At 40.6% G+C, this 13,327-nt stretch overlaps 1 protein-coding gene across 2 annotated transcripts; it reads left to right on the forward strand.

Moving 5' to 3' along the window:
* Positions 1 to 412: 412 nt before the first annotated feature.
* tbx20 (T-box transcription factor 20) lies at positions 413 to 12,664 on the forward strand. 2 transcript variants are annotated; one of them, XM_031279581.2, is made up of 8 exons: positions 413 to 865; positions 2,079 to 2,316; positions 3,506 to 3,670; positions 5,021 to 5,129; positions 8,318 to 8,476; positions 8,664 to 8,740; positions 11,214 to 11,329; positions 11,609 to 12,664. In XM_031279581.2, exons 1-8 carry the CDS (start codon positions 736 to 738, stop codon positions 11,935 to 11,937), a joined length of 1,323 nt encoding a protein of 440 aa, XP_031135441.1. In that variant the 5' UTR covers positions 413 to 735; the 3' UTR covers positions 11,938 to 12,664. The 2 variants fall into 2 exon arrangements, with proteins under 2 accessions (XP_031135441.1, XP_031135443.1); XM_031279583.2 differs by having other exon boundaries at positions 11,217 to 11,329; positions 11,609 to 11,937.
* The last annotated feature ends 663 nt before the right edge of the window (positions 12,665 to 13,327 follow it).

A 13,327-nucleotide genomic window follows, 5' to 3' on the forward strand; every position in this document is an offset into this window, starting at 1 on the left:
TGGTTTTTCGGTTCCCAACATGTGGTCTGGGGCCCCTCCAGGGGTCCATGAGAGGGCTCCAAACACAAAGTAAATTTTACTTATTTCCTTCCTTTATATTGTGCAATGAGTGCAAAGAGTTATATTTTCCTCACCATATGGTTGTCATTTCCCACTCTCATCGCAGACAGTGTGAAGTCATGAAAATCTCACATATGATTTCTCCTAAACCGCACACTCTCCTGGGTCTTTGGAAATACAAAAAATAAATTAAAAAAAAAAGCCCCTGACAGCTCCAGGTTTTTTAATTGGCTGCTCGGTATCAGAGCTGCTGTGGGACAGTGGGAGTGTGACGTGGAAGCAGAGGCAGTGATTGGAGGGCAGAGTGGAATTATAAGGGGAGGGTGAATCGGACTGAAGCTTCCCAAAGAGCAGCCGGCCTCAGATCTGGCACCGCAGGACACGCACAAGTCACTGGAGTCAGTCCGCCTCCTTCGCCCTTCAACATGCAGCCAACAAGACTTACAACTCGGCAGTGACTTGTGTGTTTCCAAAGTGGCGAGTACTGACCCGTTTGAGCGAGCAGATTGTGCGCAAAGAGCGAAATCGAGGACAAACTGTGCGTATTTTTCTTTTCGTCTTTTTCTTGGAGCCAAAAGCAGGCAGAGTTGAGCTTTTCTACAGGATTTTTTATTATTAGTATTATTATTATTATTATTTAAAGGGGACTATTTTGGTCAAAGCCTTTTCACCGACATGGAGTATACGTCATCCCCGAAACCGCAGCTCTCGTCCAGGGCGAACGCTTTCTCCATAGCCGCCCTGATGTCCAGTGGGAAGCCCAATAAGGACAAGGAGACGGAGGAGAACACCATCAAGCCTCTCGGTAAGGATGGAGGAGGGCCGGACTACTGGGAAATTAAATAGAAAAGTGAATTCGATTGGTTTGATTCAGGTGAATCGGTGCGTAATATTACAGCTGTTAAAGTTGTTTTACGCAACAACAACAACAAAAAAACCCTGAAAGTTAATGGAGGAGTTGAGGAAACTGCAAAAGCAGAGAAGAAAATACATAGGCTAGAACTTAGAATAATAGAATAAATAGTCTACAGGAGGCTACAATACGAGTGTTACAACATGCTGAGAACACCAAAATAGGCAAATGAATTAGGACGAATTCTGTCAGATGACAGCGAGGTAAAAAGCGAACGATCAATGCTTCACAATATACAGGCAGGTTAAATACATTAGTAAATAAGGTGACTGAAAACATCGCAACATCACCATCATTTCACAAATAAATATTAAAAGCAGCACATTGTTATTATTATTTATTTTAATTTTTTTTACCACTGAGTAATTGTTTAAATTTGAGTCTGGTTAGAAATTAAACTCGATTTTTCAAGATGATAATTGTGATTTAAAACACAAAATGTGTAGTAATTGAAAAACTGATTGAGAAGTGACTGAAGTGCTCGATTGACACGGTGATGTGAATTTGTGGGGATCATCTCAGTTTTACATCACATAAATAGTAGCATTTCACTTCGCTGGATTTTGGAGCAGAGCTCTGCAACTGTGAATATCAATCATTCTATTTTCTGTCTTATGAGCGAGGGTTGCCTGGGTAACAGAAATCCACTCAACATGGGATGCTGCACCAACTTTTTTGAGAAGAAAAAGAATACAAAACTAGCAGAACAGTCAGTTTTTATTTATTTTCCTTTTCATATTTAGAATTTCAGTGAAATCATAAGCAGGTTTCTTTCCCCTTAAGGATGAACATGTTTTTTAGATGTATAGGCCTACATAACAAAAAGCTCAAATGTTATTCAATTTTATTTCCCATTACCATGGAGACATGGGACAGTGTAGATAATCTCGTAATAACAGGATAATGATAACAATATAAGGATATGTTTTAATGTGTAAGCCATTTTATTGGATTGTAAACTAGGCGTCATGCAGGCTCGCTGACTTTACTAACGTGTATCCTTGGTGACACAGAGCTGCTGCTCTCACTGATGACAATAATTGAAAATGAAATAAAAAATATTCTCACACTTCTGTTTATTTTTTCTGATAAAAAAAAAAAAAAGAACAATTTGTGGAGAAGTCCTCCTGCAACCAGCAGTCTCTGGCTGACCTGTCCTCCCTGGACGGACACGGGGACTTCAGCGGGAGCGCGCCCGCGGTGTGCACGGAGCCGCTCATCCCTACCAATCCCGGCATCCCCAGCGAGGAGATGGCGAAGATCTCGTGCAGCTTGGAAACCAAAGAGCTGTGGGACAAATTTCACGAGCTCGGCACCGAGATGATCATCACCAAGTCTGGAAGGTAAACGGTTGACTTGTCTTTCATTTATTCTAATTAGTATTATTATTTTATCACAGTCCCGTATAGGCCTACAATATGACTTAACAACAACACTAATAATTAAAATAATACGAATAACAATAACATTACATTAACATTATACAAGATAAACAGGTTTATTTGATGCTTATGATAACCAGAAGTACAATACAATACAATCTTATAAAAGGTCATTTACTGACTTTAACAGACACATTTTTCGCAAAATGGTGTATGCTGTTATGGCAAATAAACGGGGGGGAAACAATCAAAACATGTATTGTCCTCTCATGGTGTTCAGATGTGCACATCTTCAGTTTGCAAGCTTAAAAAGTTTATAAAATGAAGAGTATAAAGCTCATGTGGGTTTTCCTCAGTCAGAGCCACGACTCAAACAGTGAACTCAGACACACTGCAGAGTTCACATGAACGGGCCGTCGCCTGATAGCTGCACCTTAATCTCATGTTTACTGACCTTACAGTCCTGTGAACAAAGAACAAGCTGCTGATGGCCATAAAAGGCTACACGCATGCACCGCGGCTGGATGGCCACTTAAAACGAGTAAATTAAAGAATGTAGCCTATATGTAATCATATCCTGAAATAGAAATGCATATGGCTAAGACGTTGTATTTGTTTCATAAAGTTAACATACTGTATGTCTGCATAACGTGGTGATACAACAGTGGCCTACATGCAAGACATAACAGCCGGGCTGCAGCACTGAGGACAATACGGTCATGCAGTTTTAATAACCTGGAGGGGGTTTGCAATCTATAGGCCTACAGTTAAAAAAAAAAAAATAGCCTAATAAATAAAACCATTACTAAATAGCCAAAGAGATTTCCCCACCAGAATTTGATTAGATTTACGCATCATTTTCTTTTGGTGTCTGGTCAGAATTTTCTTTTCTGAGAGGGGAGATTGGATGCATTGAGGGCGACATGACCTATATATATATATATATATATATATATATATATATATATAGGTATAGCCTCATAATGATTTGATTTGATTCTGCATAAAGCAACATAAGACTACACATAGGCCTATATATAACACACTTACCGAAATACGATTATGACTATTAGGCTATTATTATCAGCCTTATATTATTGTAAATGTTAAAACGGGCTAATAATAATATAATCTATCACTTGTCCATCAGGAGGATGTTTCCCACCATCCGGGTCTCTTTCTCCGGGGTGGACCAGGACTCCAAGTACATCGTGTTGATGGACATCGTCCCAGTAGACAACAAGCGGTACCGGTACGCCTACCACCGCTCCTCCTGGCTGGTGGCCGGCAAGGCCGACCCTCCTCTGCCCGCCAGGTACAGAGACTCGCCCTGCACACCTGTCAGAGCCCTCCTGGACAGAAAACACTCAGTAAATCCTTAGTAAGGGGGCCGTGAAGAGCTATAGCCTATAGCCTATTGCTGTTGCTTATGGTTTAAACACCATGGTCTTACAGGTGACATGAAGATTATAGTCTTTTTTTCAAACAATCTAAAGGGAAGCAAATTGGCCAAGAAAAAAAAAATCGGAAACCTCAAAATTTGAATGATAATGAATGCATATAGCCATAATCTGTAGGGTAACTGTTGTGAACATTTTTTTTTTTTTATCGAACATCATCAACAACTCGTGAAGAATAACTGGGGACCAAAGAGCTGTGCGAGGCCACCACCGTAATGGAGATCGATGAAATAATTGGATATTTACCAGGCAGCACCTGGGAACATTCATGCCATGCTGATTGATGTCATATGTAATGTCAATTCAGAGAATAGTCCAGCTGAAACCCTTTTTTTTAGCATTATGGTCGCTATATGCCATGCACCCAGGACAGGTCATGTCCTCTGTATTTTTTATTTCCTGAGAATTTTTTTGGTTTAGCTAAGGGAAGATTTTTTTAGGCCAAGATGTATAGCCTAACACACGATGGGTATTTTATGGGCTGATTTAAGCAGTTAAGACAATACACTCAAATTTGACCTTAGCCCAGCAAGAAATAGGCCTAAATAAAGGAGTCACTGTTTCTCAACAAACGTGTTATTCCTGACTTTATGTTGGCAAAAAATAAATAATTAAGACTTATTTTTTGTGCCTTGGTGACCTTATTAGGGTCTCCTTAGTAGGCCTATTTCTTGAATCCTGATCTGCATACATGTAGGCCAGTCTACACTTCAATTCCGAGCATATAGGTCAAAAAATGCTTAATTAGCTAAATCAAAGCTAATGGGGAAAAGTGAGGAGTAGCCTAACACTATGTAGATCAAATAGGCCTATTGTTTGGGCAGCGATGCCTAGCTATATTTTGTTAATGTTCTATTTTAATCCCCACACGCAGACACAAATACTTTTCTTCATGAATTAAATGCGTTAGTGAGAAAATGATTTGCTTTCAAATACATGTATTGCATTTCGATTTTGTTCTTGTCTTAGTCTCCAATATTAAAACACCCTAAAAAATAAAAACAACTGAAACAATTCGCCATAACATTTAGCCTACCCGTTATTTTACAGAGCGATAGAACGTGGTTGCTAAGCGACTTATAATTTTCCAGTTCGCTCTGTTCACAGCTGTGCGTTGATTGGGTATCAAACGTTCGCTTCGAACGCCTCTTAGCCAATCACAGCTGAGGATGTGATCCACCGTTCTTCTCCTTCTCCTCCTGCAGGTTGTACGTCCACCCGGACTCACCGTTCACTGGAGAGCAGCTCATGAAGCAAATGGTTTCCTTCGAGAAAGTCAAACTGACAAACAACGAACTGGACCAGCACGGACATGTGAGCACTTTATTCCTCTTTTGTCTCTAGAAATAAAAAATAAAAACAACGTCACGTAGCCTATTAACCCACGTTATCAGTAACACATGCTTACAGAGACATTACTTTTACGAAACACTGTGAAAATACTAGCTAATTAGCTTACAATTCAGGTGATAACTTAGCTGACGTTATAGCCTAACGTTACCAGAAAGGCAATTGGCTTGTGCCTGCAAACATTTTTCAATAGCCTAGCCTAAACTGTATCTAAAATGACAAGACACATGTTAAATGTGTGTGTAGGAATTCGTATTCTGGATTTGTTAACGTTAGTTATTAAACAAATCTGGATATCGACCACATTGCATGTAAAAATATTTGTAAAAAAGTTGATGAAGTTAGTAAGCTAAGTCATATGAAAGCTAGCTTGTCTCTCCGTCAGGTTCAAAGGCCGCTGTGACATTGTAATTACTCCCCTGACAAGAGCAAATTGCTCCTTTAACCCACCTTTCACTAAAGGCAAATAGCCAAGCACATTAAGCCGGGAGCAGAAAAACATTTCGCAACCAAAAACACATTTAACGTGTATCCATTCATTAGCCAACAGTAAAGATACATCCTGGGAAACAAGGTCACTATTATCTTAGAGGGCGTGTGCCTGTCATCTTTTCTTTTTTAAGCAAACATAGCGCCATGACTACTTACTGTGTAGCCTATATCTCTTTATTTATTTTACAGATACATACACTTCTTATTTTATATTCTTTTTTTATTGTTAGTAATTCCTAGTGGATACAGTAGTTTGTAAAAGAGAGATGTAGCAGGTTTTGGATATTACATATTAAAATGTATTTTATAAGGGAAAAGTTTACTAAAGCTGCTTGTTTTAAGGAGAAATAATGTATCCATAACAAAAAAAAAAAATAGATCATGATTAAAGGTCTTATGCATCTGTATTTTAAAGAGCAAAAATGCATTTCTCCCCCCACCCCATTAAATGAATGTTATCGTTTAAAAAATTCGTTTAAATATGAATAAAAATGCAGAAATAACATTTCCCATAATGTGATGATCAGACAATTGTTTGTTTTATTGTTTGTGTAATTATCGTTGCTGCTAAAGCCTTGAAATTTGAAAAAAATGTATAATTAAATCTATAGTGGCACAAAAATAAATGTATTACTGTATCCAAAATAAAAACACCCCACAATATCCTAAAATGTATAATACCATTCAGAAAAAAAGTTGTATGGATGACTTATTTGATAAAGGAGACACACTCTTTTTAATACTAAAAACAATATTACTTATTTTTACTTTATCAACTGAAATAATTTGCTTCACTGGCAATCACTGGTGTATCCTCTTGTAATTTAACTACCTAGAAAGCCTGCATTATGCTGCACCTAGTGTTAAAAACACAAAATTCTGCACAAACATTACATCTGTATATTACTTAATAGGGGTGTGCAAAAAAATCGATTCACATTCGTTTCGCGATTCAAGCTCTACTGATTCAAAATCGATTCATAGAATTCCAAAAATCGATTCATATTTAAAAAATAAATAAATAATTAAATTATTATTATTATTTTTAAATTGTATGTCTACTGCAATCGCATGGGAAAAGTAACTACATTTACATACTGTGAATCGTTTTTCTTAATCAATCATTTTTGAATCGAAAATCGATTTTGAATCAAATCGTGACATTTTCTGAATCGTGCACCCCTATAACTTAATATTTGGTGTCCCGGGTCAGTGGTTGAGAGAGCTGTATAAACTGTTTCCTGCGCTGCAGCCACACAGAACGGTCGGATAGAGGAAAAGTCTGACCTGCAGCTGCTGCAGTGTTAACAACTTTATCTGTTCACACTCCTCTCTCTCTACATTCCCCTCGTTCCGCCGCTGTCCTTTTTACTCTCCGTCTCTCTGCAATGCATCCCAGTGTCTCTCACTGTCGTTTTTCAAACTCAGTTCTTTTCTTTTTCTTCTCTCTTTTTTTTTCTTTTCTTCATTTTCGTTGGGCCTTCCCATCCCTTTCAATCAGACCGGTAAGTCGGTCCGATATGAAGGCTTTCCATGTCAAACATATTTGCAAAACTGCGCAGAAGTCAGGGAGCAGTGAGTAAACGATGAGGCATTATGCCATGCTCAGTGTATAGCTTCTCTAACTTACCATTTTTTACACATTTTTCTAGGTTACTGTATTTATTTCAATATTTATTTATAGGTTTATTTTTCTTTTATACTGTGTTTTTTATTATTTTGGAGCAATTTAAGGATTTTTTAAGTAGAAGTTTGAAATATGTTTAATAAATGCAGAAATAATTTCACAGTTGATTTTAGTCTATTTTTATATATATATATATATAATGTGGAACATACTGTTAGGTAAAACATCTAACTTCACTTTATGTAAACAGGGTAACAAGTATATTTTTTATATTTTTTCAATAATTTAGTTTATAGAATATGTCAGACAATAGTGAAAAAAAAACCTACATAATTTCCCAGAGCGCTAAGGGATGTCTTCAAATTGCTTAACCCTTGTGTGTTTTCAATGTATTTTATATCAGAAATATGGGTTTATTTCAAACAAATTGCCTAAAAATAACATGGATGCATGGATGTACGTTGTATGGAACCCATACAACATTCTTCACAGGTAAAATTAATGATTGCTTTCATTGCATTTTGGGTGTTTTATTCAATTTTATAGCGTTTGAAATTTTCTTTTTGAATGTTTTCAAAACAGTATCCTGACTAAACTCTGACATAAACCAGCCTGTGATCCACTCAGCCTCCTCTGATCTTAACTAGTTAAAATAATTCATAGTTTCTGCTTTGTTTAAACTCAAAAATTAGTTATAATATCATATAAATGAGGTTTATTGACCATGAATAAAAAAATTGTTGAAATAAGTGACAAAAACGTCAAAAATTCCATTTTGACCCGAAGCACAAGTTCATGGGTCGACAGGACGACAACACAAGGGTTAAGATATCTAAATTACAATGATATAAAACATGTTTCATTACCAAAAAGTGATGCGTGGTGGGGTATGCTGGCTTCCTTTTCCTACCCACTTCAGCACCTGCCTGACCCTGATGTATTAACGCTGGTTAGACTGGATGTCTGTTGGTTGTTGAACCCATCCATTTCCCATTGATTGTCATTGACCCCGGCTCTGCTTGTCCCCCTGCAGATCATCCTCAACTCCATGCACAAGTACCAGCCGCGGGTCCACATCATCAAGAAGAAGGAGCACACCGCCTCGCTGCTCAACCTCAAGTCCGAGGAGTTCCGCACCTTCGTCTTCGTCGAGACCGTCTTCACCGCCGTCACGGCCTATCAGAACCAGCTGGTGAGTGATAGACCACCAGTGGGCCTTAGAGGCCACGTGTTCTCTTCTTCTTCCTCTTGGGACGAACTGCCAAAACTCTGCTGTTGGTTCCCATGACATTTCTTAAAACAATAAAATAGCTACACGCACCGTTTACTAGCTTTTCTGGAGAGAGATTTACACTTTTCTCTCCCGCTGTGTTTCCCAGATCACCAAACTGAAGATTGACAGCAACCCGTTCGCCAAAGGTTTCCGGGACTCGTCGAGGCTGACGGACATGGAGAGGTACAGGGGATTCTGGGTCCTGCACTGTTTGTTAACCATTGATAAAACGATAAAAAAACTCAAGGAGGGAGGAGTGTGTGTGTGTGTGTGTGTGTGTGTGTGTGTGTGTGTGTGTGTGTGTGTGTGTGTGTGTGTGTGTGCGTGCGTGTGCTTGTTTTACTATATTCGTGGGGTCCAAAAACCGAGGAATACAGTATACTTGGGTCTGCACAGCCTTGTGGGGCCCAAAATGCTGGACCCCACAAGTTTAAAGGGCTGTTTGAGGGTTAAGACTTGGTTGTAGGATTAGGGTTAGAATTAGGTTATGGTTAGGGTGAGGGTAAGGGTTAAGGTTAGGCATTTAGTTGTGATGGTTAAGGTTAGGGTAAGGGGCTAGGGAATGCATTATGTCAATGACGGGTCCCCACAAAGATAGTGAAACAAACGTGTATGTGTGTGTGTGGGTGTGTTAGATATCCTGCTGCTCATTAGTAAATACAGAAGCTACTGTATAGAGCTGGGCAATATATCGATATTATATTGATATCGTGATATGAGACTAGATATCGTCTTAGATCGTAAATGGCTTAAGTGTTGTCTTTTCCTGGTTTTAAAGGCTGCATTACAGTAAAGTGATGTAATTTTCTGAACTTACCAGACTGTTCTAGCTCTAGTTCTATTATTTTTTTACCTTTACCCACTTAGTCATTATATCTACATTACTGAAGATTATTTATCTTAAATCTGATTGTGAAGATATTTTGTCAAAGCACCAATTATCAACCCTCTAAGATCGCCACAATATCGACATCGAGGAATTAGGACAAGAATATCACCATATCTGATTTTCTCCGTATCGCCCAGCCCTACTACTGTATTTATGTTTTTCTATTTGTGTCAGAATGAATCTTATCTTTCTTATTCTGCCTTTCCTTCTTGTCTTTTGTTTCTGTATTTCCTTAATTACTTTGCTTCTTCAAATCTTTTCTGTCTCGTCTTTTCTTCTTCCCGTCATTTTAGCCTTCTGGGCTTCCTATAGTTCTTATCACCTTTCTTGTCTCTTGAGGCCTTCTTATACTTCTTGTCTTTCTGCTCCTGCTTTCATTGTTTTCTCTTTTACCCAGTCTTTCCTTTTTTTTGTTTCCAACCACTCTGTCTTTTATTCTTATTCTCTTCCCTTCATATCTTATTGTTGTTATCTTATGTTTTCCCTGTCTTCTTTCTTCATCTGTTTCACTGTTTTTTTCATTCCATCGTCCTTGTCTCACGCTCTTGTCTTCTTCTCATTTTCCCTCGTAGTCGCCGCATTTTTCTGTCATTTCTTTCTTTCTTTTACCCTACACTATTGTTTTGTACGATATTATGCATGAAATGCCACACACACACACACACACACACACACACACACACACACACACACACACACTTACAGTTACAAATCCCCGTCCAAAGGATTTTTATTGACGCTGCCAAAACACACACTTCTCGTAATTCCTGATTCCGGCACTCCGGCCAAAATCAGCTGACAAAATCAAACCATCTGCCCATTTCCCTCAATCAAACATCCCAAACCAGAGACGTCAGAAACACAGCCAGACACCCCTCCCCCGCTCCTTCTTTCTTCTTCTCTGTCTTTCTCTTTTTGAGGGCTGTGAATTAGACCTGATCAATTGATCTTTGGGGAGCTGCAGAAATCACATTAGTCTGGAGTCGGCCACTGCACTAAAACACACAGTAATTCAATTGGCTGCAGTGACTGATTGAAACCAGCAAGGCCCACATACCCACCCGCTCCCTCCCCTCGCCTCCTCCCGGCCTGCCGTGCATTGTGGGAGTTTGCTTTGGCCTCTGTGCCAGAGGGGCCCAACGCTGATAAAAACACACACATTTGTACTCCTCTGCTGACAGATATTGCACTTTCCTAACCTAATTGGAGGGGCGGGGGCTCCAGAAGGGGGGCTGCTAATGTGGACGCATGGCGCTCATGAAGCAGACCACTTGCCTTTCCACCCACCGTAACACACACACGCACACACGCCTACTACCTCCTCCAACAATTTGTGTCTCTGTGTTTGAGAAGTGCTATCTGACAAGACTCAAATGAGCTAATGCACTTTGTGGGATGGTCAACATACAGACAAACGCACATATACACACTTACACCAAAATCTACGTGCACAGTCTACACAAACATGATGAAAACAACTACACACAGAGTGGACACATATTTTCAGACAAAAATATTACATGAATGTACGGAAATATGCAAACAGAGACGTAGTCAGTGAACAGAGCAAAATACTGTGGTGTGATGCTAAAGTGTTACCTAAGGAAGAAGCTATAAACGAGTGAGGCTTTGCAGGTTGACATACAATTCTCGATCATTTCCAAATGTTTTCATATTCCGCAATCTTTTTCTCTTTTTATATTGGGGTGCAACTCTAAAATGGAAAAAAAGAGATTTATTTTGGGGCTCTCTCTTCGGCTTTTGCTGCAGGGAAAGTGTTGAGAATCTGATCCACAAGCACTCGTACGCCCGGTCGCCGATCCGGACCTACGCTGGCGACGAGGAGAACCTGAGCGAGGACGGACACAGCGCACACACCAGAGGTGAGTGGCTGTGGCGCCCAAAGCAGTCAGCACGGATACAGGAGATGAGAGGGATCCTGCAAAAAGTACAAAATAAGAACTTAACGTAGGATTAGGCTGGTGTTATTTTGTATTTTTCTTATTGTTAACAAATAACATGAAAAGATCTAAAACAATCCGTTTGTCTCTCGAAACTTTATGACCTGCTGGCACTCACGTTTCAGAATATTAGCAGCTTTATCCTTTAACCTAAGTATGTATCGCCCTAATATTTTACATCTCCCCCCCTGTTTCCCGCAGGCTCTGCGTTCACCGCCTCAGACAACCTCTCCCTGAGCTCCTGGGTCACCACCACTTCGGGCTTCTCGGGCTTCCAGCACCCACAGTCCCTGTCGGCCATGGGCACCGGCGCCGCCTCCCTGCCCCACCCCATCCAGGGCTCCCTGCCCCCCTACAGCCGACTGGGCATGCCGCTGACGCCCACCGCTCTGGCTGGAACCATGCAGGGCAGTGGGCCGTCCTTCCCTTCCTTCCACATGCCCCGCTACCACCACTACTTCCAGCAGGGGCCCTATGCCGCCATCCAGGGACTCCGCCACACCTCCACGGTCATGACGCCCTTTGTATGACTCCGTCCTGGGGAGGAGACGGCCGATCTTCGCTCTGATCCCCAATCCAGCGCAACCAGTTATTTCTCCACTCCGACTCATCACTCCTCATCCTGTTTGTATCTTTCCCCCCTGGTCTTTGTAAATAGTTCACCTGCTGCGAGTGAGGTGTGAGAAGAGAATGTGGCGCACTGATCCAGAAAATCCCCCCCCCAAAAAAAGGACTGTGGCGCCTCCACAGGACCTGCGGACACATCAGCAGGGCCTGTGGTTTCTATGAACCCTTTAGTGACGTTGTACAAACACTTACAACCTCAAAACAAACTGTAAAGCCTGACGTGAGACGATACAAGGAGCATGTTTGGTCTTGGCCCTTGGAGAACAGAAAGTGGATCCTCAACCTAAACTTATTTTAACAATATTTAGAAGACCCTCTACAGGTGTAACAGTCCCTACAGGGTCTCCACCGGGGCTTAAGAGATGGCAGGTTGCTGTGTGATCCACCAGTGCAACCTAAGATGAGGATTTTTGGAGAGACTCATCCGATGCTGCAGTATGTTGGACGCCGAGGCATAGTCGGAGTCTGTGAACATTTCAGCATATCAGAATCTCAGCTTTCCTCTGTTTTCTAGAAACCAGCCATATGTACAGTTCAGACTTCACGCTCTGTTGAAAATAATGTCAGAAACACGTTAAAGTGCATTGTACAAACTTGAAAATGCAACATTTACTCACTGTAGAGTGCAAAGAAAAAAAATAATCATAGGACGCATGCTGACCGCAGTAGACAAACACGCTGGACTTTATATGGAATAATATGGGATGAATAAGCTCTTACCTGCAACAGGGGTGAAGGCTGTTTGCATACTTTAAAGGCCCGGTCACACCAGCATTTATAACGGCGAAGTTTGGCAGTAAAATGTTGGAAGCTATCGTAGCTCATAAGCTATGTTGCTCCACACAATTTTTTATTTAAGCTCCTCTGCTGGAGTGTTAACTTCTCCACAAAGGAGGAATGGATTGCAGATAGATATGAGACAGCAGTTGATGGTACAAATATGTCTTTGAATTATCTGTGTGTTAGCAAACTCGCCAACGAGCAAGCTAGCTATTAAAGCTAGCTAGCTAGCTAGCTTATATAGCTTTTTGTGCTTCTTCTTAATTGAAATCCTGAGAACAAAATGCCAGGGGGGGGGAGTTAACTGTCCAATACAGAGAAAATACAAAGAAACGCTGAGGGTTATTGTGACTTACTAGCACTAGCGTGTTGGCCGTTAGCTCGCAGGTCTCCAGGTCTCCAAGCCTCAAACACCGCCCATTCTGCAAGAAACGTGCGGATGAATTTCGTTGTGTTACTTCCTGCTGTGACCGGGCTAAGAGGGATTCAACTACAAAAATGTGTTAGAATCAA

The sequence above is a fragment of the Sander lucioperca genome, chromosome 10 (genome assembly GCF_008315115.2).
Source record: "Sander lucioperca isolate FBNREF2018 chromosome 10, SLUC_FBN_1.2, whole genome shotgun sequence".
NCBI lineage: Eukaryota > Metazoa > Chordata > Actinopteri > Perciformes > Percidae > Sander > Sander lucioperca.